The following is a 27,654-nucleotide window of genomic DNA, read 5'->3' as shown; positions in this document are numbered from 1 at the left end:
GTCATCTGGGCACCCTCCACCCACTGTAAGGGGCATCCTCTCCTCCGCAGGCCAGAAAGCCCTCTCTGGGCCCAGAAAACACTCAGCACATGAAACAGAAACACACACACAGAGATCCCCTTCCTCTCCAGCTCAGCGGGCTCCCCTCCTGGCCTTTTAATCCCCAGGCCCACTGGAAATGGAAAGACAGGAAATGCAAGATGCAGTGCCTGGGCCATTTTCATCTTAACTCCTGCCCTCCCCCGCCCCGGCCTCTCTTCCCTTGACAGACAGACAACCCATTAAGAGCTCGCTCATAATAGTCCTTCCTGTAAGAACTTGTAAACAGCATCCTTGGAGCTGCGACTTGGGTATTTCCCAGCTCACTTACTTCCATTTCCTTTGCCGTGGAATGTTCTCATGGGGAGTGGAGGAGGCTGATGGGAGGGCCTCTCCCCCTCCACCCCTTCACCTGCGCTGCCTGGCTGCCTCCTTCCTTCAGTATCATAGAAGTTTAAGTCTCTTCCCCTCGAACACCACTTCTACCACTTAGATTGGTGTGTTCCTTTTTGTTTCTTTGAAGGAAGCCCTTCCGTTCAGTAAGCTGAGACTCCTGCAATAGCCTTCATTCCAACACATTCCTACCACTAAGGAAACATACAGCGTTCTCGCCAGTTCTCAGCATTGAAGGAACAAAATCTGTGCCTGCAGAAATTATGTATTAAATAAACACTGTACCTGCAAAACTGCTTTTTTTCTTTCTTTCTACAGGAGCACTTGTTTTGATATAACTTAAAAGTTTGCAAGGTAAATACACCATAGTAAACGACAGAGGCCCCAAACCCAGGGCTTGGTTAGGTGACCCAATTGAGTGAAGGAGACCTGGTATGCGGCAATAGGGAATAGCGGGGTCTGTGGTGAAATGTGGAGCCTGGAACCTGGCCCCAAAATATGCAACTGTAGACAGATGTTGTTATGTAAATATCCTTAGTTCATACTGCCAGAACTTCCAACATTCTGAGAGAAGTCTTAAGTCAGCAATGCTACATGAAAATTTCTGACTTTTAAAATAGTGTATGGGGGACTTCCCTGGTGATCCAGTGGCTAAGACTCTGAGCTCCCAATGCAAGGGGCCTGGGTTTGATCCCTGGTCAGGGAACTAGATCTCACAAGCAGCAACTAAGAGTTCGCATGGCTCAACTAAAGATCCTGCGTGCCACTAAGAGACCCAGCACAGCCAAATAAAGAAATAAAATAAATATATTTTTTAAAAATAGTGTGTGGGCTGAACAGTCTGCAACCCCTGGACTAAATGATAAATAGCCTCTGCTACAGCCTGCATCCAAACACCACTGGGCACTGCCACCATCAGCACCAGAGAACACAACACGGACAGCAGTACCCACGGAGAAATGGCAAGGGGCACGGGGCACCCAGGCAGGGGGGATGGCAGGGGCAAAGGCAGACCCCAAACCCCCACTCCTCAAAGCCAGGCCTCCCTGGAAGCTCTGGCCTCCTGAGACACTTTCTGGGAACGATCTTATATTTTAGGAAGGAAACAGTCAGGAGCTAGGGTTCACTCTAGAGTCATTCACTCTAATCACATTCACTTTACAGAAATTCACGTTACAGCCGGTTTCACTGAAACAGATCTGTAAGAGATATGATGGGCAGCAGCCTTTTCCCAGTAAAAATATACAAGATACGCTGAACATAAAGCCCTGAACTAGTCTGCAGGCCCCTGTGAAAGAGCAGAAACCAGTAACTCAAATAAATAATCCTACAAAACAAAGGCCTATATACCTTCCTTCCCAAACTCAAAGCAGTGGGGTGGGCCCAAGACCCCACAGAGAAGAAGAGCGCATTCTAGAATCATCTTCACTTGCCTGGTTTAAACCATTGAGAAGACACAGGATACTGACAAGTTACTTATTCTCTTTCAGCTGCAATTGCCTCACCTGTGAAATACAGGTACCAAGAGCACAGTTCTAATAGAATCCCTGGAAGCATAGAAACCGTCCATCAGCCTCTGGCCAAGCTTCAGGAGTTTCCTGGGGGTTCCTGGGTTCATAATTCATCCCCGAAGTATCTATTGAGCACCTTCTGTATACAGATGCACGACAAAGAGCAATACGTAGGCACAGGCCTTGGCCTCCCCAAATCCACTTTTATTTCTAACAGTAAATCCTAAATAAAATACATTTTCAAAAAGAAAAAAAAAAGCTTCAGAAATTACTCAAGCAGATGTCCTTGCACCTTCTTATTAAAATGATTCATGCTTTTTGTTATGGAACCAATTCACGAGTTTGGGGGAGTTTAAGCAGCCTGGGTGTGTCTTATAAATGGGTGCTCAATGAAAAAAAGAAAAAACTGTCACATACTCCCACTCCACAGCATTTGTAACACGTCCAGTCAGCCCACAAACAGTAGCACATTGGGTTTTTCCTTCACGGAGGATCTAATTTACATAGACTTAACGGTGTGATTTTGTTTTTAAACCTTACTCTTTTGCTTTAACATTTTCCAATTAGTTACACATTAGTGAATCTCAGGATATGGTTTCCCAGCCATAATAGACAAACCAAGTCACTATTATTCTCTGTCCACAATGTTCGTTCTCCTGATTTATTTCTTTAATATAAATCTACACATGAAGAACATCACAGTCGATGAAAGCCAGATTTAGAAAACAGTTCTCACCCAACCTGGGTTTCTAGATCAAATTCAACACACAGTAGCATTTCAAATCCATCCGGGAAAAAAAAAAAAAAAGCCACCTCAAAATATATTTCTGCCTCCCACTGACTGTGGGACTTGACTAGTATTCCTAAATCCTCTGTGCCTCAGTTTCCTCATTTATAAAATGGGGAGATCAACTCTGAATATTCTTTGGAAGGACCGATGCTAAAGCTGAAGGTCCAATACTTTGGCCACCTGATGCAAAGAGCCAACTCATTGGAAAAGACCCTAATGCTGGGAAAGATTGAGGGCAGGAGGAGAAGGGAGTGACAGAGGATGAGATGGTTGGATGGCATCACCAACTCAATGGACATGAGTTTGAGCAAATCCCGGGAGAAGGTGAAGGACAGGGAAGCCTGGCATGCTGCAGTCCATGGGGTCACAAAAAGTCAGACACAACTGAACAACTAAACAATAACCAGCTACCTACCTCATAGGTTTGTGGTAGGGACTCAAGGAAATAAAACATACTTTTATCAAATTTTTTTTCAACACCAACATGAGATAGTGGAACACAGGGATAGAAAGGGAACAGACCCTGGGGCCTGGGTTCAAATCCCAGCTTTTCCATTAATAACTGTGACCTTGGACAAGTTAAGGAAATTCTCTGAGCCTCAGGTGTGGAACTGCAATTAAAAACAGTATCGACCTCAAAAGGCAGTTGTGAGGAGGGCCCTGGCAGACATAGCACATATTAAGTTTATAGCTATTTTAATGATGATAAAACAAAGGCTTATCAGAGGTGTTACCCTCTCCGGGGCGAGTGGCTATATAATGAGTTTATGGACATATCCAGGCTCCCACAAGGAAACAGATTTTGGGATCAAACCAATGTCAGCGTAGACAAATCCACTTCTGGGCTCACACACAGCTATTGTTCCTGAACACCTTGGGTTTACATTTCCATGGTGACCAGCATGTTTGTTTACTTGTTTCCTGATTTTTTTCCCTACAACTGAAGTTCCACAAGGGCAGCCAGGTTGGAGACTGTATTGTTTGTAGCAAATATCAAATGCACCTGCCCCTGTGCTCAGGCAAAGCCTGAAACAAATGTTCAGCCAGGCTTCCTGGACTCAGAGGATCCTCCTGATCGATGCCCTCTGGGCCTGCCTTCTAGGGCTACATATTCCCTAAAGACATGACTTCTAACCCTGAAGGAGTCAGGACCCTTTGACAGTTAATGTCAAGTCATGGGTCTCCCCAGCAGGAAGCCCATGGGGATACAACTGGCTCCCAGGATGGCTGGAGACCAGCATCATATAAATGACATAAGGAATTAATATCTCTCTCTCTCGCCCTGTCTCTCTCCCTCCCCCACTCTCCCTGTCTCTCTTTCCCGCCCTCGCTTTCTCTCCAACTCTCTCTGTCTCTCCCTCTCTCTCTCATGCTGCCTTTAATCTCAAGCAGGATGCGGCAACAGCCACCAGCAACTTCAAGCTTCCCTTCCGCTTGCTTAGCAACCCCAGCTACAGAAGAGCAGCCCTTTCTGGACCATGAATCACATCCTCATCTCTGGTCCCTGAGGGTAAAGAGAGAGGCAGTGCTCTGATTGGCCAGGGCTGGGTCACATGCTCACCGACAGAGCCAATGAGAAGTCACTACCACCCAACATCATGAACTGAATGAGGAAGGAGTGGTCCCCCAAGAAAAATGGATGTGCTGTTACCAGAAGAGGAAATGGGTGCTGGGCGGGGAAAAACAACACAGCCATCTGCTCCTATGTTTCTTCAAAGCTGCGGCTTGCTGCCACCTCACCCACACTCCCCTCTGGCCTGGGGGGCCCCTACAACCTTCTAGGCTGGCCATTCCTCCACTCAGTGAGGCCCAAACCATACCTGCATCTTTTCCTAGAACCAGCAATATTTTCCTAGCTGCTCTGCAATGCTGTCTGGGTTCAAACTCAATAGCGTTGTTCACACAAGTCCATATCCCATTAGGGGCCGAGTTCTATAGGTTCAGCCTTCAAGGCCACGCCTACACACTCCATCCCTTCTTTTGCAAAGATCTTGGTCAACTCCCACACACTTCTCAGAATCACTGGGCATTTGGCATCACAGCCTCTGCTGCCAGATCCAGCCTCTTCCAGCTCAGCTAGTACCAGCCTCCTCTGCTCAAGAACTCAGTGACACCATTTTGCCTAAAAATTTAACTCGCGACCTCTCAGCCTAGCATTCGGAGACCTCCCCACTCCCTATGTGACTGTCCACTCTTCCAGCCTTTCTGCCCGCTGCTGCCCTGCAACTGGTCCAGACACCAGGCAAACCACCACCCCATGCCACTCCCTGCTCCCCGCCCCGTCACCACCATTTGGCTCGAGCCTCCCCACTGCCAGGAACCTCCGTCTCCACCACGCTCCACCCTGTAACCTCATTAGGTGGAATTCTTCCCACAACACTGGCTTTGGGGTCAGATCCAAGTTCCAACACTTACCAGCTGCACGACTCTATAAAGTACAGTAGACTTGGTGTCAATTTGTCATGTGCAATTGACAAGACACCTAACTCACTGGATTGAAAACTACATCTCTATAAAGCCCCCCACCAGGGACTTCCCTGGTGGTCTATAGTTAAGACTCCATGCTTCCACTGCAGGGGGCACAGGTTCAATCCTTGGTCACAATACAGCCAAAAAATAAAAATAGATAAATAAAATGTTAAAGTCATTAAACAAACAATTTCTTTAAAGCCCCCTTCACAGAACCTTGCTTCCATCACCAGTCACATCCACAACTGGGTATTGTTTTTGCTTTGGCTCCGACTCTTCATTCTTTCTGGAGTTATTTCTCAACTGATCTCCAGTAGCATATTGGGCACCTACCAACCTGGGGAGTTCATCTTTCAGTGTCCTATCTTTTTGCCTTTTCATACTGTTCATGGGGTTCCCAAGGCAAGAATACTGAAATGGTTTGCCATTCCCTTCTCCAGTGGATCACATTCGGTCAAACCTCTCCACCATGGCCTGTCCATCTTGGGTGGCCCCCTACACAGCATGGCTCACAGTTTCATTGACTTAGACAAGACTGTGTTCCATGAAGATCCAACCAGTCCATCCCAAAGGAAATCAGTCCTGAATATTCTTTGGAAGGACTGATGTTGAAGCTGAAACTCCAATACATTGGCTACCTGATGCAAAGAACTGACTCACTGGAAAAGACCCTGATGCTGGGAAAGACTGAAGGCAGGAGAAGGGGACAACAGAAGATGAGATGGTTGGATGGCATCACCAACTCAGTGGACATGAGTTTGAGTAAACTCTGGGAGTTGGTGATGGACAGGGAGGCCTGGCGTGCTACAGCCCATGGGGTCACAAAGAGTCAGACACAACTGAGCGACTGAACTGAACTGAACTCACAGAGTCAGGCTAAATGTCTGACTCTTTGCGACCCCATGGACTGCAACCCCCCGGGCTCCTCTGTCCATGAGATTCTCCAGGTGAGAATATTGGAGTGGTTCACCATTTCCTTCTCCAGGGGATCCTCTTGATCCAGGGATGGAACCCATGTCTCCTGCATGGCAGGTGGATTATTTACCGCTGAGCAACTAGAGAAGCCCACTCCCTTTACAGCGCCTGGCATCAGGCAGGGGCTCTGTAAATGATGGCTTCACACTGTCAACCACCAACCTCAGTGGTCTAGCCCAAATACCGACTCTCAGTGAAGCCTTTACTGAATGTCTCCATCAAGACCAACTTGTACTTATGTTCTGCCTTGTAATGTAGTTGGTCACATACCTGTCCTTCCCCAACTATTCTAGAGCTTCTTGAAGCGGAAAGCTGTCTCTTTCATCTTTACATTCCTAAAGCACCTCACCTGGCCGTACATACCTAGGAGGTGCTGGAATCATACCAGTGAAACTAACTCCAACTGTGTGTATCCCAAAGTATTCCTCCTCATTAGCTGTTCATTGGTTCACTAAATAAAGCTGACAGGACTCAGTCCTGGGCACACATCCCTGGTTACAAGATTCCAGAGAGTCACAGTGTCTCTTTATCAATTTCCCAACTTGTCACAGAAGAATCCAAGGGCTCACACCCCACCTCACATCCTACCACACACTGCCACATGAAGATAAATTAACCTAATGGTGGTGGTTGCTGTTGAAGGAAACATACAGCACCCACATGTCCCCAAGAACACAGCCAAAAAAAGCAAGTGCCCTGGAAGGAAAAGGAAATCAACCCTGAATATTCATTGGAAGGACTGATGCTGAAGCTAAAGCTCCAACACTTGGGCCACCTGATGCCAACAGCTGACTCATTGGAAAAGACCCTGATGCTGGGAAAGACTGAAGGCGGGAGAAGAAGGGGACGACAGCGGACGAGATGGTTGTATAGCATCACTGACTCAAAGGACACGAGTTTGAGCAAACTCTGGGAGATGGTGGAGGATGGGGAAGCCTGGCGTGCTGCAATCCTTGGGGTTGCAAAGAGTTGGACATGACTTGAGCCTGAACAATAGCAACAACAACCGTGCCCAGGGTACTGAGGAGAGTTCCCGTTCCCCACTCTTGCCTCCTACGCCCACCTCCAAAATCCCTATCCAGAGGGGCTGCTTGCCTTGCATACCAAACCCAACAATAAAATGTAAGCTTTTCCCAAAAAATCAAATTCACATTTGAAAGACAAAGATGTTTCTCCACACAGCAGAGTCATAAAAAGGATACTAGATGCACTAAGGCATTTATTCAAAGATTAGATCAAGCTAGTCAGTCAGCCAACAGGTGGGTCCAAGAGGGGAAATTTCTAGAATCATTTGGGCAAGTAGAATAACCTTATGACTACCACGGTGAAATGCTAAGAAGGACAACCCTTGGTGAGAGCCAGAGGGCCTGGCATGTTTATTTTTTTATGGATTTTATTTCTTATGTTCCCAACAAACGGCCTTACAAGGCACAAATTGTCATTCCTCACCCCAAAATGGAAATGCCTTTATTTTTCTAAATATAATGAACATTCACTATACAAAATCCAGGTTTTCCTAACTTCCATTCACTGTGTTATGATCATCTTGCTGTGTCAGTAAGAATAAATCTCCATAATTTCTTCAGCGTTGCATATGAGTCCATTTTTTGAGTACACTAAAATTCATTTCATCAAGCCTCTACTGAAGGTCACTGAGATCATTTCCAATTTCTATTATAAACACCTTCTACGGAATGACCACCTGCATAGCACTTGTACATTGATCTTTCCTTCTTCCAAAGAAAATAACGTTGTATGCCACGTGGCATGTGGAATCTCAGTTCCCCAACCAGGGATTGAATCCGCACCCCTCCACTGGAAGTACAGAATCCTCACCACTGGATCGTCAGGGGAAGTCCCAACCACTGGATGGCCAGGGAAGTCCCTAAGAAAATAATTTAGAAATAGAATTTCAAGGCCAAGAGTCACACAATTTGTATATGTATGTATCCCAAGCTGTCCTTAAGAAAGACTTTTTAATTTACACTCCTATCGGTAGTGGAAGTATCATATTTCAAAGAACTTATTTACCCACATTTCCTTAAAGAGGCATTATCAATGCTTAAAAATTTTGCCAAGCTAAGATTATGTGCATCTATATAAGATTTTGCTTACTAATGAGATTGAGACTATTCTCTTGTACAGTGAATCCCTACATACCACCTATCTGACCCACTAATAACCCCCATCCTCTTTGGAGCCACCATGTTCTTAGGACTTTACCTCAGTGGCCGGCAACCTGAGAGTCTAAGAACTGATGCCTGTGATTAATGTTAATTGTTCCAGAGCGACCCACTGACAGAAAGCAGGCCAATGGAGTCATCCCTTAGGATTATTTTTAAATCAGAATTGGGGAGGGAAATACCAGTCTCGCTGGCATCTAACATGCCTTCCCCAATGACTGGTTAGCTAGTTATCTCAACACCATTTCCTGAGTAAGCTGTTCTTTTCCCATTGATTTGAATGTATCCTTTATTATATAGTAAATGTTTGCATATACTTGGGTCTGCATCTGAACTTTGTATTCTATTTATATTCTTTCTTTGGTCTCTGTAATTTTTAGGGCATTACCCTCACGTGATGATCAAGATACAGAAAGGCTACGTTATTAGCTTTGTGACCTCAGACGAACTATCAACAAAGTAAGGACAGAAACCAACTTACCAGTCTCCACCTTGTACTGATTGCAGCTGTAGGAACCTTACACAGAAGAGGACCACCAGCCCTTTCAACATCACACTTGTCTATGAAATCTGTGTCATCAGCCAAGCTAAGGCAGATGTCTAGACAGGATGTTGCACGGGAATAAAGAAGCGGGTCAGAATTTGCCAGGAAACCAACAAGAGTGCCTGGCAGCTTCCATTCCCATCTCTAACCTATTTCCCTGTGGGTAACAACAGTGTCCCCAACTAGAGTCCTGAAAAGCAGGCAATACCAATAAACCTATCTCTGACTCCCTGAGGGATGTCACCAAATCCACATGAAAATCTTCACATCACTCATGCCTAGATGGAAAACTTACATTTTCTCAACACTATTTCCTTATTGGGTTTTTTTTTTTTTTGACCAGACAGCACTGTCTCTTTTTAAATTTTCCAGGAAGACTGCTACAGGAAGATAATCTTCCAGGAAGATAATACAGTGCAGAACAATCAAACTGTTTATTTTTTACTTTTGATTTAATTTTCCTTTCTATAATCCACTAAAGAAAGTACTAGAATCATGCATTTGCCTTTCTTAGATTGCAGTCTTCGGTTAAATTAGCAGCGACGGATTTGGGGGTTTTGGGTTTTTTTTTTTTCCCCTGTTTGTTTCTATTACACACACAACTCCTCCCAGCTCCAATTCTTTCCTTGGGGTAATTTTTATTTTAATGTGTAATGCCTGCTCTTCAAATTAACATCAAATCTTATTATGAAGTAACCATAGATGAATTGTTATCAGTGGACTATGCACCAGCAAATTCTCAACATTTGAATGATGAGAAGAGCTCAGGAATTCATGCGGGCTAAGGTGTGCATTTAAACAGCTGAGGAAAGTTTGGCTCAGAGAGGTCAAGCAGTGAGTCTAAGCTCACACAGCCAGTGGGTCGATGGCACATTCTCCCTTCACTTCAACCTCTTCACTGTGTGCTAAGTCGCTTTGATTATGTCCAACTCATTGCAACCCCACAGACCGTAGCCCTCCAGGCTCCTCTATCCATGGAATTCTCCAAACAAGAATACTGGAGTGGGTTGCCATGCCCTCCTCCAGGGGATCTTCCCAACCCAAGGATCGAACCCACGACTCTTTCGTCTCCTGCACTGGTGGGCAGTTTCTTTACCATTAGCGCTACTTGGGAAACCTTTTCACTAGAAGCCTTAATTGTGCTTTCAACAGAAATGGCACATCTTGATGTGATACACTTAACAGCAAGGGAAGATACCACATTACCTTGAAAAGCAAAAAAGTTGGATGTCTCAATGCCACCTCTAGGAATTTATGAAACAGCTTTTCCCTGAGCTGTGCCAGGTACAAGCAACACGGCAGCCCCACATGCTAGAAGACTCTGACCCCTGGTTGAACATGCCGGTTACTGAATGTGACTCACAAGGAGAGCAGAGACCTGGGACTCTAGAGACTGACGTTCTGATGCCAGTTCTACAGCGGGCATCCCAGCTGTGTTTCAGCATCAGAAGGGCCTGCTCAGCAGGGCAGCCCACTGATTCTATTAACCAGTGCTGCCAAAGCAGAACCAGGACTCGGTGGGTCAGCACTGCACCAGGCATTTCTGGGCTTGAACAGCAGACTTACCATTACCAGTTTACCATTACCATTTGGTGAGGCCAGAGAGATACAAGGAGAGAAAAATCCCTTGTCCTTGCTCTCAAGGAGTTTGCTGTTCAGTGGGTGAAGCAAAAAGCCTACCTAATATATATATTTTTAAAATCCAGCTTGACAGAGGGTATGAGTTCCCCAATACTAAAAGATGTGCGCAGAGGGGAGAAACCTACTGTCAGGGTAGCAGCAGAGGGTCCTATCTAGGGAGCCAGATTGGAGCTGAGTCTCCAAGATCATCTCTGAAGAAAGTCAGAAAACTTTTCCTTTTTAATTATTTTTTACTGAAGTATAATTGTTTACGTTGTTATGTTAGTCTCCGCTGTACAACGAAGTGCATCAGCCATGTGTATACATATATGGTGGCTCAGACGGTAAAGCGTCTGTCTACAATGCGGGAGACCTGGGTTCGATCCCTGAGTTGGGAAGATTCCCTGGAGAAGGAAATGGCAACCCACTCCAGTACTCTTGCCTAGAAAATCCCATGGACAGGAGCCTGGTGCAGGCTCCTGTCCATGGGATCACAAAGAGTTGGACACGACTGAGGGACTTCAGTCACTCCCTCCTGGAAGTCCCTCCCATCCCACCCCTCTAGGTTATCACAGAGCACTGAGCTGAGCTTCCTGCGCTTTATTGCTCTAAATTTTACACATGATACCGTACAGATGTCAATCCCAGTCTCCCAATTCACCCCACCCTCCCGTTCCCTGCCTATATCTGCACTTCAGTTCTCTGTGTCTGGTCTCTATTCCTGCCCTGGAACTAGGTTCATCTGTACCCTTTCTCCAGATTCCACATACGTGCATTAATATACGATATTTGTTTTCTCTTTCTGACTTACTTCACTTTGTATTACAGGCTCTAAGGCCCATCAGGGTGGTGGTCCTCACACCTGGCTGATCCTCGGGAGTTTCGAAAATACAGCTTCTCAGGTGCTTCCCGTGAGCTTCTGATTCAGAATATCGTGGGCAGACCTTGATGTTATGGGTTACATTGTGTCTGCTCCCCCGTCCTTCCAAAAAAGATATGTGGAAGCCATAACCCTCAGAATGTGACCCTTTTGGAAACAGGGTCTTTATAGAGGTAATTAGGTTAAAATGAGATCACTAGGGTGGCCCTCAAGTAAGACTGATGTCAATAAAAATTAACTAAAAAATATATAATCAGCGTGTTTTTTAAAAAAGTAAGGCTGGTGCCCTTATAGAAGGGAGAAGTTTGGACCCAGAGACAGACAAGTACAGAGTGAAAACCGCCTGAAGAGACACAGTCAGAGGCAGACCGTCATCTACAAGCTTAGGAACGCTGGAGGCTACCAGAAGCGAGGTCTGGAAAATATCTTTCCCCAGCACCTTCCGAGGGCACGCGGCCTGCCCACAACTTGATTTTGGCCTCCAGAACTGTGAGACAATAAACTTCTGCGGTTCTAAGCCGCCCATGTTGTGGTCCTTCGCAGCCCTGAGTGGCCCTGGGGAGTTCATGCCGCCTGGGAATCAGTATTAAGAGTCCAAGTGCCGTGGAGGAGCATCCTCGGGTCCTACTCTGAAGGCTGCTTCCACGCTGGCCCTGCCCTGGGTGCCCACGGGGCTTCCTTTGGTCCTGAGGCCCTTCCTCTGGGGAAGGGAGGAGCGGGCTCTGGTGGCGGAGCTCCTTCCTGCAGACGACAGGGAGCCCACGGCCCTGTGAAGACATCATGCAATTAAGGGACAGCCTTTCTCCTTCCCCTGTGGCTTCCAGGCACGGTGAGCCCCGAGGCAGATGAGCCAATATATCCGCAAGTGCTTCCTGGAAGAAAATGCCACTCTCTCCTCCAACTGCTACAAAAATACTGAGGACCCAGGACCTTGGACTTTGCTCTGGAGCCAAGCTTATCTCAGGAGATACACTAGGGTGGGCAGGGCGAGGACTTGATCTCTTTTGTACTGTTTTTATTTGCGCCCTGGAGTCTCAAGGTGGGACCCACAGAACCCTCACCCAGGTAAATCATATGCAAACCTGCAGTCAAAGCAGTTACCGATGGCAGAACCTGCAGGAGTCCACAGAGGAGAAAGCCCTACCGGCTAAGTGACAGGAGGCAAAGGACAATATGTGGAGCCAACAGCAGCACCTTTGAAAAAATTAGGAAATGGTGTCCCCCCTTCCCCAAAATACAGTTACAAATCTACTTCCTCTGAACAACGAACTCTGAACCTCAAGTTCAGATACCTCCCTAGAGTTACTCAACATACAACAGACATGGAAATCCTTAAAGATAGGGAAAGATGCAGTGAGCTAGCACCAGGAGGAATGGGAAGAAGTGGGTCCTTGCTGTGTGACTTTGGAAAATCACATCACCTCTCTGAGCTTGCTTTTTCTCAACCTGAGATAACAATAATAATGGCTGCCAAATCTGGCTGGTGGGGATGAGCCAAGGAGAGAAATACATGAGAATTCCCTGGCAGACCAGTGGTTAGGACTCCTCAATTCCGCTGCCAGGGGCCCGGGTTTGATTTCTGGTTGGAGTACCAAGATCCCACAAGCCTCGCAATGAGGCCAAGAAAAAAAGAGCAAAAGAAATATGGGCCCTTATCTGAGCTTGTGTTCCCTGCTGATTCACACATGCAAAACCCAGGAGCAATTACGAAGTCGTTGCCAAGTCAGTCTTTGCCCGAACTTATTTTCCTAACTGAGGCTTTGAATACCGTAGAAAACATGACTGAACACTCACACAGGGGCGTTAAACCCTAAAAGTTTCAAAAATGTCGCATCACATGTCCTCATGTTTCTTCCTCATAAGAAAATGTGCTCTGTACCTCCCTAGGGTCACTTAACTCCATTTCAGAAATTATCAGTATTCTTCCCAAAGTGGGGGGTGAAGAATGGGGTGGTGGGAGACCTTATGAGACAGTGACCACCACGTGCTAGGCAACTAAGTGTCTAAGTATATAATGTTATCCAGTGAGGAGGATAGTCCCACACTGTTTACAATATATTGAAAAATTGGAAAACCTAAACTGTTGAAAATTTAGGGAAACCTGAATTGTTTGTTGTTCGGTTGCTAAGTCGTGTCCAACTCTTTGACTCCATGGGCTGCAGCACGCCAGGCTTCCCTGTCCTTCACTATTTCCCGGAGCTTGCTCAAACTCATGTCCATTGAGTCAGTGATGCCATCCAACCATCTCATGCTCTGTCGTCCCCTTCTCCTCCTGCCCTCAATCTTTCCCAGCATCAGGGTCTTCTCCAGTGCCTTCTTTATGGTAAATGTCTTGGTTAAATACATCATTTAAACTACTTCAAAACAATCAAAGACACAGACTCGTTTACAACCAGATAACCCCTAAGGGTCTGTTAGAAAACACCCAGCATTCCATTGAAACGACACTCCAGAGTCTTTCACAATTTTTCCTTACACCCTTCCGTCTCATGGGAAACTATAAACACAGATACGGGAAGGCACTACAACTTACTGTTGACTGGAAACAGCTGCAGAAGCACATGTATACCCAGATCCCATTGGTGTCAAACGTATCTGTATGTTCACACATGCACACACATAGCGGTCGGGGAAAACGCCCACCTTAATGCTGACAGTAACTATCTCTGAGGGGCGGGACAGGTAGCAGGGGCACCTGGGAGGAGGGAGATTTTTACTTCCTTCTTGATGTTTTTTGCGTTGTTCTTTGCATTTTCTTTAGAAAGCAAGTACTGTCTGTGCAGGAGCTTCCCAGGCAGCTCATTGGTAAAGAACCCACCTGCAAGGCAGGAGACACAGGTTCCATCCCTGAGTCGGGAAGATCCCCTGGAGTAGGAAAGGGCAACCTGCTCCCGTATCCTTGCCTGGAAAATTCCATGGACAGAGGAGCCTGACTGAGTACAGTCCATGGGGTCATAAAGAGTCAGAGACGACAGTGCAACTAAGCACACACACACACACACACACACACACACACACACACACAGCATACAGTGTCCGTGCAAGTGTCTGAAAGGCTTCAAATCAGGTAGAATGATTCATACTGAACTATGAGTCACAGTGCCACACTGATTATTTTACATACGTGTTAGTACTGATGCTCCTGTTAGCTGGTAAGATTATTGAGGGCAGCAGCTGTGATGGAGCAGAAAGACTACCAGAGTGGACACTGGGTTCTGCACTCGATCTGGGCTGTGGAACTAGCAGATTGCACCAGGAAAAGGCATTTACCTCTCTTAGTCTTTGATTCTTCATCTATAATACAGGGAAGAATAAAACACACCTCACAGGACTGTAAAGAGCAAATGAAACCATGGGTACAAAGGATTGTATAATTCCTAAATGATCCCATTAGAAAGAAGGGGGGAATTCCCTGGCGGTCCAGTGGTTAGGACTCCACGCTTTCACTACTGAGGGCACTGGTTTGATCCCTGGTCGGGAAACTAGTCCCAAAGTCAGTGTGGCCAAAAAGATAAATAAAATTAAAACAAAACTAACTACCTTTATTTAAAAAGAAAGAAATGGAAACTCCATTGTTTCCTGTCCCCCGCTCAGAGCCTAGCATGGGGCCTCACACACAGTGGGATTTAACTAAGTATTGGATTTATGACACTGGGGAAGATGCAGAAACCAACCTAGGGTTACTCCACTGGGAATTCTGCTTGCAGGGATTTCCCCCAAGCCCTCTGCTTAGGGCAGACAATTAGAACGCAAAGGCCCACCATGGGAGAATGAAATTATAAGCAGACGTAAGTCCACTTCTCTGATTAGGCCTCTCAAATGCTTGACCCCTTCACGGGCATTCCTTAAATGTTTGTAAGCCGCCCAGAAAGACTAGCGACAGTACCAGGCACTAGGGTATAAAACAGTTAGCCACCTGATAGTAAACTTAAGGGAACCGGAAGACCAGCCCTCACCTTAGTCACCCGTGGAAACGTCGAGGAAATCAGGTTGGTCCTTCTTTAATTTGCATCCTGCTCTATGTTATAAGAAATTAAGCTTTAACTTTAAAAAACCCTCTAATTGGATACTACTGATGGGAAGACATCTGGGGCAAATATCTAGGCCTGATGCATTCCACCCCAAGCAATGGTTAGTGGTTTGGGGAACGAGTGTGTGGCAGAATAAGCAATGGTTACTAATTATTATAAAGCACAGGGTTTGGCATCATCCATAAAGCCCCGTCGTGAAGGCCCCTTCCTCTGCAGAGAGGATTACAGGATTGACTGTTTGGACATTTTTTCCCCTGAGCGAGCATACATTTTCCTTGTCTTAATTGGATCCAGCCTCTTTGCCCCTGAGCAAAGAGGCCTTCTTTCTATAACAATTCTATCCTTCAAATGCCAGGTCAGTCATCAGCCATTCCGGGGTCTGGAAGGAGCAATGTTTGGCTTCCTATTTTCTTTCCATTTGCTCAGCGTTGTTCTAGCAGTGATGCGAAAAGCATGTGAGGATCGTGTCCTAAGCTACCTCCGATTTAGCCAAAAAAGGTATGAGTGCTATCAGTGTGAAACATCTTTGAACCACAGAGAGCCTTCAGATTGGGGCAAACTGTTTGCCCCGAATGTTTGGACTAATGCAAATATTTATTTCTTCCAAAACAAGTCACACACACCACTTCCAAATTGGGGGTGGGGGCGGGGAGGTTTGCCAGACATTTTTCACAGTTAAGACAAACATTTGGAAAACATTTTCCAATTTGCCCTATACCTTTTGTTAATCTTTCTTAACCATGCTGAGTCATTTCCTCATTTGCCATCTACTGCAACATGAAGGCCACTTCTTTCTTTTTTAACATTTATTTATTTGGTTGCTCAGGTCTTAACGGCAGCACTCAGGTTCTTCCTTCTTTGTTGCAGCATGCAAGATCTTATTTTAGTTGTGACAAGCAGGATCTTTAGTTGCAGCATGGGAGCTGGGTTGGAACCTGAGCCCCCTGCACTGAGAACTCAGTCTTAGCCACTGGACCACCAGGGAAGTCCCCCAAGGCCACTTCTTGAGAATCTTATTTTCTTGGCTCTTCCCCTCCTCCACATACCAAACATAGCATCAGTCAATCATTCCCAGATCAAGGTTAGTTGGACACCTATGTTGCAAGCACACACTCATCTGACTGACAGCCTCCTTAATCTGTGACTGTAGGCTTGGTGGCATCAACCCACAACAGCACTCAGCTTGAGAAAAATGGGATCAAGCCTGTAGCCCAATTCTCTGTCCACACCCGACTGCCCATTTTGGGCTTCCCTGGTGGCTCAGTGGTAAAGAATCCACCTGAAGTGCAGGAGACACAGGTTCGATCCCTGGGTCAGGAAGATCCCCTGGAGGAGGAAATGGCAACCCACTCCAGTACTCTTGCCTGGGAAATCCTATGGACGGAGGGGCTTGGCAGGCTTCATACAGTCCATGGGGTCTCAAGTCAGACATGACTTAGCAACTAAACAAAAACCCCCTACTTTTCTAGAGCCTGGGGTTCCTTCTCAGGGATGTTATCTAAGCATCCCCAGGAGCTCTTCCTGAGTGTCTGATGGAGCAGAGCACACTCCTGCACAAGCCATGGGAACGCCGTTTCTGTGGCCCGTTTGTTGACCTTCTCCAGCTTGTTTCCATTTCACAAGTGTGCTAAGACCCGTGCCAAGATGGAATTCCATTTCAAATGAGGTTTCATAAGGCCTTTTATCAGATATGCAGACCAATTACACTGGCTGGGTTTTCTCTACCCTGTAGCTGAGTCACTCTCTCCTTCACCCCCCACTTCCTTTCCTGTAGTGGTTAAGTTCAGAACTTCACCTTCTCTGCAGGAACAGATCAAAGGCTTGACTTCCTGTCCCCTCGTTAGGGGGCTGGTGACATCCCCGCTGTCTCCTCTCCATCAGCAACCCCCAAGAGACCCTCAGCTCCCAAAGAGCCTTGAAAAGTTGCTAAATGAACGCAAAACGTGTGCACACACACATGTTCCGGTTTCTAAACGCAAATACCCATATGGTTACCCCTGAAAGATCTAAAAGGTTAACCCTGAGAGAGCTTTTCTGGAGAAAAGGGCTGCTTCACACATTTTCTTGGGGAGGGAGAAGGGGCGTGCCCCGCGATGTGGCAGGGAAATCACTCCAGTAGGTCTCCCCCTCCCCCTTCCCAGCCCCCTACTTTTTCTCTTTTCAACATTTATTTATTTGGCTGTGCCGAGTTTTCAGTTGTGGCACCCGGCCTCTTTAGTTGAGACGCCTGTGCTCTAGCTCCCCGACCAGGGATCGAACCTGTGCCCCCTGCACTGGGGGTGCAGCGTTCTAGCCACTGGACCACCAGGGAAGTCCCCCCACTTTTTTTATTAGTAAAGAGAGTTGCAGAGACCTGAGCATATACCTGGAGAAGGAAATGGCAACCCACTCCAGTATTCTTGCCTGGAGAATCCCAGGGACAAGAGGATGGGGTCGCACAGAGTCGGACACGACGGAAGCGACTTAGCAGCAGCAGCAGAGCATATACCTGAGGTGCCACCATCAGACAGAGGTGCTTGGGGACAGGGATCTCCCGAGGGGCAGCAGGCACCGAAGGAAGCAAGGCTCGGGGCAGACGTGACCTGCACGCGCCGGGTGCTTGCTCACACCCGGCCCTGCCCAGGAGAGGGCTGCCGACACTGACATGTGGCTACTACCGTCCATCTCCTTTAAGCTCCTGTCCCTCGGGGGCAATTCTTTGGCTACTCAAGATTCTCCCCAAGCCCTGCCAGGAGGACCAAGAATGCCAAGAAGCTGACTGGCCTTGCTCTTCGGGTGTGCAGGTATGCATGAGGGTGTGGGAGAACACAGGTGACGCGGCTTCAGAAAGAATCATGGCCACGTGTGCACACACGCACGGGCATGTATGTCATTTGTCCCCTCCCCACCCCCACCCCGGCCAATCACAGATTCATTGGCGTTGATAAAGAGTTCTATGTTTTGCTTCTTTAAATCATCGCTTTTATTTATTTATTTGGCTGTGCCAGGCCTCAGTTGTGGCAGGTGGGATTTTCATTGCCGCGAGCAGGATCTTTTCAGTTGCAGCACACCAGCTCAGTAGTTGTGGCACGCGGACTTAGTTGCCCTGAAGCATCTGGAATCTTCCTGGACCAGGGATCAAACTCAGGCTCCCTGCCTTGGAAGCATGGAGTCTTAACTGCTGGACCACTGGGGAAGTCCCAACAGTTCTACTTTTAAAATGGAAACGCTGACTGCGAGGACTCACCTTATAGTAGTCATTCAGAGCCTAGTAGGAAATTACATCCTCCAACTGCTCTTAATGTAGCTGAAATCAGGGTCTGGGAGGGCAGTTAGATTCCCATTTTCTTTGCCCTTTTCCCCAGGAAATCTGTTAGAGACTCTTTCTCGACCACAATGGCAACCTCAGAGCATTTACATTTAGAAACCATACAGCCCTGAAAATGGGTTTGGTTTGGGGGGTTTTGGTTTCTGTAGCAGTTTGGGGCTTATATTAATATGATTATAAGGGAAGGGAAAGATTTCTTTGGCAATGTTAAAGGATTTTGGAGGGCTTTTCCAGAAAAGTCCACATTTCAAGTAACCTTGAACAAGCGGGTCCCTTTCTTCCATCTCGGTTTCCCCATCTGATAAGCAGGGGTGATTTCTATTCTGGAAAGTGGAGAACCGATGAGGAAAACCCCTGAGAAGCCTTGGGGCAGCCCAGGCCCTGGCCACCCCGTGGGCCTCTGTGGCCGCTTCCCAAACCAGGAATGTTCGTATCTGTTTATCTGTTTCTTTTACTTTCTGCACAGGTCCCGGAAGTTGTCCTTTGAGGTTTATTTCATCACTGCCTTAAAAAAAAAAATACTGATACTCCACAGGCTACAGATTCCTAGAGACAAAACAGGCCCCGTGGAAATTAGCCTAATTTATTACTGACTTCTGTCAGGAGGAGGTTACCAGTTGACTCTTTGGCACAACTTCAGATAGCTATTCTTTGCTTCTGACCCCAAGAACAGCAGTGAGCTGTTTTATTGTTTCAAATAATCATGCTGCTTTCTAAGTGTATTCTAACAGCGTCGTCGTTAAAATGTTTCAAATCTCACAGGAAAAGTTTTTAGGAAGAAATCATTTTAAAGTGGATACAAGAACAGTGTGTTTTTGACATCTTTCTCCATGATCTTCTTGCAATCTGTCCTGTTCAAAAGAAATGGAAACTCTTAAAATTGTTTTTATCAATCGCCCTGTTCATTTTAGACCACCTTTTCTGAAGTAAATAGAAAGCGGGGTTGTTGTTTTTTTTCCCTTCTTTCTGTGGATTTACTGTACACACAACTTTTTATTTTTTTAATTAATAGTGTGTATCTGCATGCATGCTAAGTCACTTCAGTCGTGTCCGACTCTGTGTGACCCTATGGATTGTAGCCTGCCAGGCTCCTCTGTCCATGGGATTCTCCAGGCAAGAATACTGGAGTGGGTTGCCACGCTCTCCTCCAGGGGATCTTCCCAACCCAGGGATCGAAGCCGCAACTCTTATATAAGTCTCCTGAATTGGCAGGCAGGTTCTCTACCACTAGAACCACCTGGGAAGCCTGTAATACATACTTAATTTGAATCAGGACAGTCAGTTGCTCAATCGAGGCCAATTTCCCAAAAAGATACAAAAAAAGGTGGGGAAGGTGAGAAATATGAGTGGCTTATTACTACCACCAATGTTTATGATTGTCCTTGAACTGCGTTTTTCTCTGATTAGGACACAATCCTAATCTCCAATCCCCCAGCCCCTCTGTTTCTCACCTCCTTCCCCCTGCCCCCTCCCCCTTATGTTCTCCCAATCTTCACATCAGAAGTTATGAGGTTTTCACCCTCATTTAACTCAATGTGTGTAGAACCCTGGAAGTTACGTCCCAGGAACTTTCTGCAGAGCTGGGGGTACTCCCCTTCTGCACTATCCAGCAGGGTAGCCACTGGCCCCTTGTGACTGCTGAGCACTTGAACGTGGCTGGCACACCTATGGAACGGAATAGTTCACTTTAATTAATTTTTTAAAATATTTATTTGGCTGTGCCAGGTCTTAGCTGCAGCACTCGGGCCCTCTAGTTTTGGCACACAGGATCGAGTTCCCGGACCAAGAATCGAACCGGGGGCCCCCTGCACTGGGAGCTCCAAGTCTTACCCACTGGGCCACCAGGTAAGTTCCTCACTTTAATTAAACAGCCACATGCAGCTAGTAGATACCATGTTGGAGGGCACATATTCAGACAACTAGACAGACACTTGAACATTTTCAGGTTATTCCAAGTGACAGGCTCTACCAGAGGAAGTGCTCAAGCCCAAGAAATCCCAAGAAAAATCCAAAGGAAGGCGGCCCCCACTATCTTTCCTCCAGAACGGTGGCCCATCGGTTCCGCCCAGGGGCTGCCCCAGGAAGACCACTGAGGTGCTGCCTGGAAGACACCTCTGCACACCAGTTTCTTCTTGGGTCTTCTCACCCCCAACCAAAGGGACCTCTTATGATTTAGAGGAAACCTCTTAAGCGGTTTCCATTTGTAGGGACTGACCTTCATAAAAACACCCGTCTTGGAAAATTAGCAGTTGTCTTCCAGATTCCAGCCTATCCCTCAAATATGACCTCTGAGTTATCCTTAAGTCATGTTTTGGTCCCGCAGGCTAGTGTCCAAGCTCTAGGCACAGCAGAGTCAACAATTTCCAGCTAAGCAGGTTATACCACAATCAGCTTCAGCTCCTTGGAGGAAAAATCAGGTTCTACTCAAATCTGATTTATCAGGTTAAAAGCCTAAGAAGTTAATGATGATGTCCACCTCCAGCCGCACCTCTCCAAGGCTAACACCCAAAATGTCACCTCCCACAGGGTCCTTCAACAATCAAAGGCTGAATGAATGAATGAATGATTTGAGCCTTGTAAGAATTTCAAAAGACAATTTAAAAATGGTTTTCATAAAACAAGAAACTGGGAGAGGGGGCAAAGTCTAGACAGGACAGAACTGCCTTCTCTTTAAAAGTACCATGAATAATTGTTTGAATATTTGATGATAATAAAGAATTTTTGCTTAAAAAAAAAAAGTAAGCATGATTTATACCAAATGGGGTGCTTCCCCCAACTGTCTGGATGGTATTAAATGCAACAATATTGTTTTTATCCCTAAAAGATAAAATTTTAAGAAGCTTTATGGATTAAAATCGTTTCAATATTTAGGATATTTTAAAATAAAATTTTCCACTGAAATGTAACAGCATGTGTTTCAAAGTAAAAATCATTCCTATTATTTAAGCCCACATAATCTATTTTTAATCATTTAAAAATCACATCTTAAAACCCTTTATCTTCACTATTCTATTTTGAAGTGAGGTGTGGGGGCTAGGGGTTGTAAGACTGAAGAAATTCCCCCTTTCCTTTTCTGTGTCACCTGTTTTTAGTCACTTTTATCATCTTCTCAAGTTTCACCTAGAATTGTATGATCTATTGTAGCAATATCTTTTTGTAACCGTAAGGCTTGTTTATTTCAAAAATGTCAAGATATTATAATGCTTTACCATGAGCCACAAATATACCGGCAACAAATTATTAACTTTAAATATTGACCGAAGTCCTGAAACCATTTCATTAGAAGACTGTGAGTTCCCAGGTCTGGGTTGAATGGCCCTTGGTAAAGGTCAATTTGGTCCTGCACTGAGCTCTTTCCTGAAATTCACTCAGATGTTATTGAAGTCTTCGGCCCACACCCAAAGGGTATCATTTAGCAAGCCACTACAAGAGTTACGGCTGCTGAAGACATAATTTAAACAAGGATTAGTCTGGGGAGTGGAAGAATCAAGCTTTCTGGAGTTTAGAATCTGACAAGAAGCAGCTAAGCTATTGAAAGATGAGAGTCTTGAGGGCATTTATCTGATGGTTTTAAAAACCGGCAGCTAGATTAATTAAAAGCATCATTTGAAACCTTTCTGTAAGAAAGCAAGGCCTCTGAAACCATTTGCTTTTGGTTTCTCCACATCCAAGTTGTCAGGACTGAAAAGAAACTCAGAAAAAGTAAAAGGCAGTTTTGTTTAATGATGGCATTGTACTTAATAGGCCCAGCAGCTTTAACACATGATGAGCTGCCCGAGCTCAGGATGCAAAAAGTGCTGCTCTTCTGTGCAGAGAAGCTTTAGGGCAGAAGCAGCCACGGGGGTGGATTAAGTACGCCTGCCGATAACAGTTAAAACGGCTGTGGGCTTCAGAGACATTCCAGTGTTCTAATAACAATATTTCAGTTTTGCCATCATGAACTAGGGTTGCAAGGAAAAGAGGGAAGGGCTTTCAGCCTTGCCGTGGAATGCTGACTCTGTCCCAGCAGGCTGGCTGCATTCAAACCCCCTCCCGTCTCCTGCCCTTCCCAGCCTCTGCAGTCACCTGTTTCCAGGTCCCCAACCTTAATCATTGGGAAGATCCAGGCCAACAAATTTACAGAGATATGTGAGTGAAAGGTCCTTGCACGTTCTGATTTTCGACATCCTGACCAAGGGCAAAAATCATGACGTGTCTGACTTCTCAGTTCTATAGTTGTGCCTGCTAGTACCACGCTCAGGAAAATGTGATCGATACTCCCTCTCTTGTCCTCTTTATTGATCAAATATGACTACTACTGCCCTGGGAAGAAAGGAAGGGTGGGACCTTTCAAAATTTCTTCTCACCACCGTTCAAAGAAGTGAGGCAAAGCACTAAAACATGACAAAAACCTTTACTGCAACAATAAAATCAAAAGGAAACACAAAAGGCCCTCTGCAAACACTCTTTCTCACTACTATGATTTCAGCATTAGTGTGCTTGCCAATTTTCTGAGATTCTGAAATGTAAATAGATAGACAGAATTAGTCTTGGGTTTCTTTTCATTAAATGCTTAATCACTTAGCTCATTTCCATAAATTGGCATGAATTCAGTCTCAACTTCTTTTCTTTTTTTACCCTTAACCACCCATTTTTAGGAGAGTAATCTAAAGTTCCTGAGAATGATCAAGTTGATGCTCTCTTGAGTCCAGAACAAAGTACATTTGGGTGGTTTAAAATTTTGAACCCAGATCTTCATCTTATTTCAAAAAAGTCACAAAGGTGCAAGCTGTTTCCAATGTTTTCTAATTATTAATGATGAACCACTTTAATTCACTTACAGATTTTCTATCTTATTCCACTTTATAAAAGTATTATTATGGTAAGAATTTTAACTTACAATGAATTTAGAAGACATCTGTCTTTGAGAATGCATAATAATAACAAAAGATAGGCCCCCAAATTACCCACCAACATAGACAACTACAAATTTATAGCATTTCCAAAGTGTGTCTGTCTTTCTTCAAGGCCCGTTTCTCTATTGTTTGGGACAAATGTGACTTTTACTTGAAAGCCACATTTTAAATTGTTTACAATCTATTTTGTTAACTGAACTAAATTAAATTTCGCATTCACAAACCATATTTCTCATTTATAACCACTCACAAGAATCTTCAAGGAAGAAGTGGTTTTAAACATTGTAAACAATTCAGATTTTTAAAGATACAACAAATTTTATGTCAAAGCTTTCATTATACTGACTGGAACTTTCATTTCTGAATATGCGGGTAATGGGGTTACTAGGAGAATTATTTAATTGAAAAGAATGACTTCAACTATGTAAGAATTGAGAAGAGAAAAATAAATAGCTTTTATTTCTAAAAGCTTCTACAGTAATTAGAATATATATGCTCAAATCTTTAATAAAGACCCAGTGAGAAGAAAGTGGAAGCACTTAAAATCGTGGATTCTCTTTAGACATAAAAGAGAAAGAAGGGGAGAAATGCAGATTTCAAAATGAAATTTCCACAAAGTAATTAGTTTTTCTCATTCAGGTGTCAGTTCTCCGTATTCTTACGGGGAAGGCCCCCTCCATTTCAAAGGAATTTCAGGAGCTATTTTCTCACCGTGAGATGACTACCAAGCTCTCAAAGAGAAATTGAAAAGACTTTAAAAGGAAAAGGAAGTAAAAGACACATTCTTGAGAACTTTTTAATCACTGTAATTCGGTCATTCCATATAAGCCTCCAGACTGTAGCTCTCTTTTCCAAGGCTCTAAAAAACCCAATTTGTTAACCTGACAGACAAAATTACCAAGCGGTGCATTCATTTCAGTGAAAAAATCTGGGGAGACCAAACTGGGGGAGAAAATTAATAATACTCTGCCCAGTCCAAGCAAAACATTTTAAAAGAAGCAATCAAATGCTAAGGAAAAAAAAAAAAAAAAAGCAAGCTCTAGGCAAATAAGTGTAGAGCAGCAAAAGTAGGCAGCAGAATTCCCCGGGCAACAGGAGAAACCAGTGAAACTTGCAAAGCCTCCAGTATCGTCACATCCAATGATTTCCCAGGAAAAAATTTCAGAATGGAGAGGGAAAACTTTCCCAGCCCCCGAGCCCTCAGGTGAACAACCACATTCCACCACTAGGTGGCGGCTGCAAAGGCTGTGAGCCGGGGGCTGTTCTCTCCGCTTTTTCCCCCTCCAGGACTCACTGCCCTGTTCAGGAGACAGCCCACGGGCCTCTTGGTCCAATTTGCTAAAAATTTGGGGTTAGGAAAAAAGAAAATACTCGGGCTTTAGAAACTGAAGTCACCAGGAACAGCCTCTGTTAAAAGTCTGTTCACACCAAAGCTCTGGGCAATGGGAAGAACAGACCTGCACATTTCCAATTCGGCTGGAGTTTCCGAAGCAAACCTTCCAGGCTGCTGCTTTGGAGACAAACGAAGCTGAAATTACGACATGAGCTGTTGAGTTGTGCATCACTTACTCACACCCCGCGTACAGTGCCACAAGGTGATGGAATCAGCTGGATCAACATGAACAGTTTTACTGCTGGCCAGCAAAGTCTTCCTTCATTCATCAGAGTGTGTGAATGAAAAATATTAAGAAGTAAATAGGGCGTTTTCGTGGACTGCTCGCCTTGTACTCTTCTGAAGTCAAGACCTTACTGAGACTGCATTCGACCTTGGGTGTCAAATAAAGCCTCCTCCCATGAAAGGGAAAACCACTTCCCTTTTCATAAAAAGGCTGCACCCAGAGCTCAAATCTTGGCAAAAGAAATGTTACATAAATTCCAGGTGTTCCTAAATATGTATGCTTACCCGCACAGAATCATTTTAGGAAGCATCTTAAGTTTCTGGGCCACTTTCTCTCTCACCCCTTCCCTCTCTCCATCTCAAGGAAGAGTCAAAAAGTGCGTTTATAGTCTCGACTTAGCTTCTTACCCACTCCATTTAGACGATATTTCCTGCTAACCTAATGCAGAAAATCTAATGATTTGCATCCAAAACACATCTAAGCAATGGCACACTTACCTTTCTTTTCTTAATTAAGCCAAAACACAAAAAAATCCACTTAATCTCTCCCTCCTCAATGGGGGGAAAAACCACCCCTGAAATCATGTATTCTTTTCTACATGATTTGCACAACCATCCTCTCGTTATGTGAACAGGCTAATTCCTCAACATCTTACTTTGCCTTTAAAAGGCTTCCTTCCACACGACGGGATTTCCCTAAGAAACATTCCCAGCGGATGGTTTCCAGCAATAACCTATATCAACTCAGCCGGCGCCCCTCCACCCCCAACACACACACACACACACACACACACACACACACACACACGAATTCACTCACAGAACCATCCCGGGCCAACTCGGAAAAGCTGTTTGATTTGCATGTTTGCCCATCTCTTCCTGAATGAACGCCTTTCCAACTGACCTTTCAACAGCTGCCGAGAAGGCACGGCACGGTAAGGTTAGAGCTGGAAACTAGGGAATCTGTTTTAGCATCCTAATCCTTGCAACCTCGAGGTGACGTTTCCCCTTCTCTGCCCAAGTCCAGGTTCCCCGAGCACAAGGGCAGGAACCGTGAAGCGTTTGCCGAGCACTCTCCGAGGTGCCCTGCTCCCGACCAAACTCACTGCGGGCATCCCGCACCCGCCCGATACCCCGGCTCGTGGCGAAGGCGCCAGGCACGCACCCGCCCTGCCTCTTACCTTCCCTGGCTTTCAGCAAGACCGTGTTGGCCACGATGTTTTCCAGCTCCATTGACAGTCGGCGGTCAGCGAGGGAGCCGGCCGGCGGGGCTGTCAGCGCCTGACGGTGCTGCCGCTGCTGCTGCTGCCGCTGCTTGGGCTGCTGCCGCTGCTTGCCGGAGCCGGGAGCGAGCAGCCCGCCTAGCCTACCGCATTATTCTTTGCTCTTATCCCTCGGAGTTTCCACCTCTGCAAAGAGGAGCCGCCGCCGCCGCTTCTTCCTCCCTCTGTGTCCCCCCTCCCCCCCCTCCCTCAACAGTTTCCCCCCCACCCCCCACCCTGCGCGCTGCTCTGTCACTCCATTCTCCTCCCCTCGGGCTCCCGCGGATGCTTTAATGCTTCGGATGCTTCTGCCTCCCCTCTGTCCGTCCCGGGGGTGTGGTACTCGCAGGCTGGGGCGGCCTCACTGCGCAGGCGCTGGGCCGAGCCACGCCTCCCGCTCCGGCCCTCGCGGCGCGGGGCCTGCTGGGACTTGTAGTTCGGCCCGGCGCGCTGGGCTGGGGCCGGGACTGGCGCGCGGCTGCGGGAATCCGAGAACCGCCCTGGGACGTGCCTTCGGAGGGAAGGCGGTGGGGCGTGCAGCGAGCGAGTCAAAGGCGGCTCGGCGGAGCTGAAGCTCCCCCCGCCCAACTCCAGTCCTGGGGCCCGTTCTCGCATATCCATGCCGGGGGAGGAGGGGTGGTCCCACTCGCCCGCTTCCCGCCCTGCCGAATGCCCAGAAAGCGAAGTGCACGGGCCACGGCGAGGGCGGGGCGAAGCGCTGCGTCCGGGCAGGAGCTGGTGGCGGTTCTGGCCCCCCGCGTGGCGTGCTCGGGATGGAAGGGAGGTCAGGCCGGCCGGGCCTGCACCCCGGCTTCCTCCGGGGCACGCCAAGCCCACGTGGGCAGGGGGCTGCAGCCCAAAGGCGGCCAGGCACGCCCGCGGGCCCCGCACGCGGCGGCCGGCCGAGGTGCTGCCGTCGCACACGCGCTCGGTGGGTGACAAAGGTGTACTTTGTTTTTCGTCCGAGGGCGCGAAGGGGGATCCGCGAGTAGGCGGCGACTCGGCGCTGGCGGCAGCATCGATACCCGCGCAGCCTGAGCGCCCCTCGGCGGCCGCGGGATGGAAGCGCGGCGGTGGGGCCACGCGGACGACGGGTCCACCCCCAGGTTTCTCTGCGCCCCGGGACACCCGTCTGCG

The 27,654-nt window shown here is 46.5% G+C and overlaps 1 protein-coding gene across 6 annotated transcripts in view; it reads right to left on the bottom strand.

Annotated features, from left to right (window-relative positions):
- The window catches only part of GRK5 (G protein-coupled receptor kinase 5), a 231,478-nt gene extending 204,810 nt beyond the window's left edge, over window positions 1-26,668 (bottom strand). For all 6 annotated transcript variants that reach the window (XM_060404747.1, XM_042238657.2, XM_060404748.1 and 3 more), the window contains exon 1: window positions 26,437-26,668. In XM_060404747.1, the coding sequence (XP_060260730.1) occupies window positions 26,437-26,488 (52 nt within the window). In that variant the 5' untranslated portion in view covers window positions 26,489-26,668. The remainder of the gene's footprint in view (window positions 1-26,436) is intronic.
- Between the last annotated feature and the right edge of the window lie 986 nt (window positions 26,669-27,654).

The sequence above is a fragment of the Ovis aries genome, chromosome 22, assembly GCF_016772045.2.
Source record: "Ovis aries strain OAR_USU_Benz2616 breed Rambouillet chromosome 22, ARS-UI_Ramb_v3.0, whole genome shotgun sequence".
NCBI lineage: Eukaryota > Metazoa > Chordata > Mammalia > Artiodactyla > Bovidae > Ovis > Ovis aries.
Note: the sequence above shows the minus strand (reverse complement) of the source record. Positions and strands in the feature narration are given on the sequence as shown.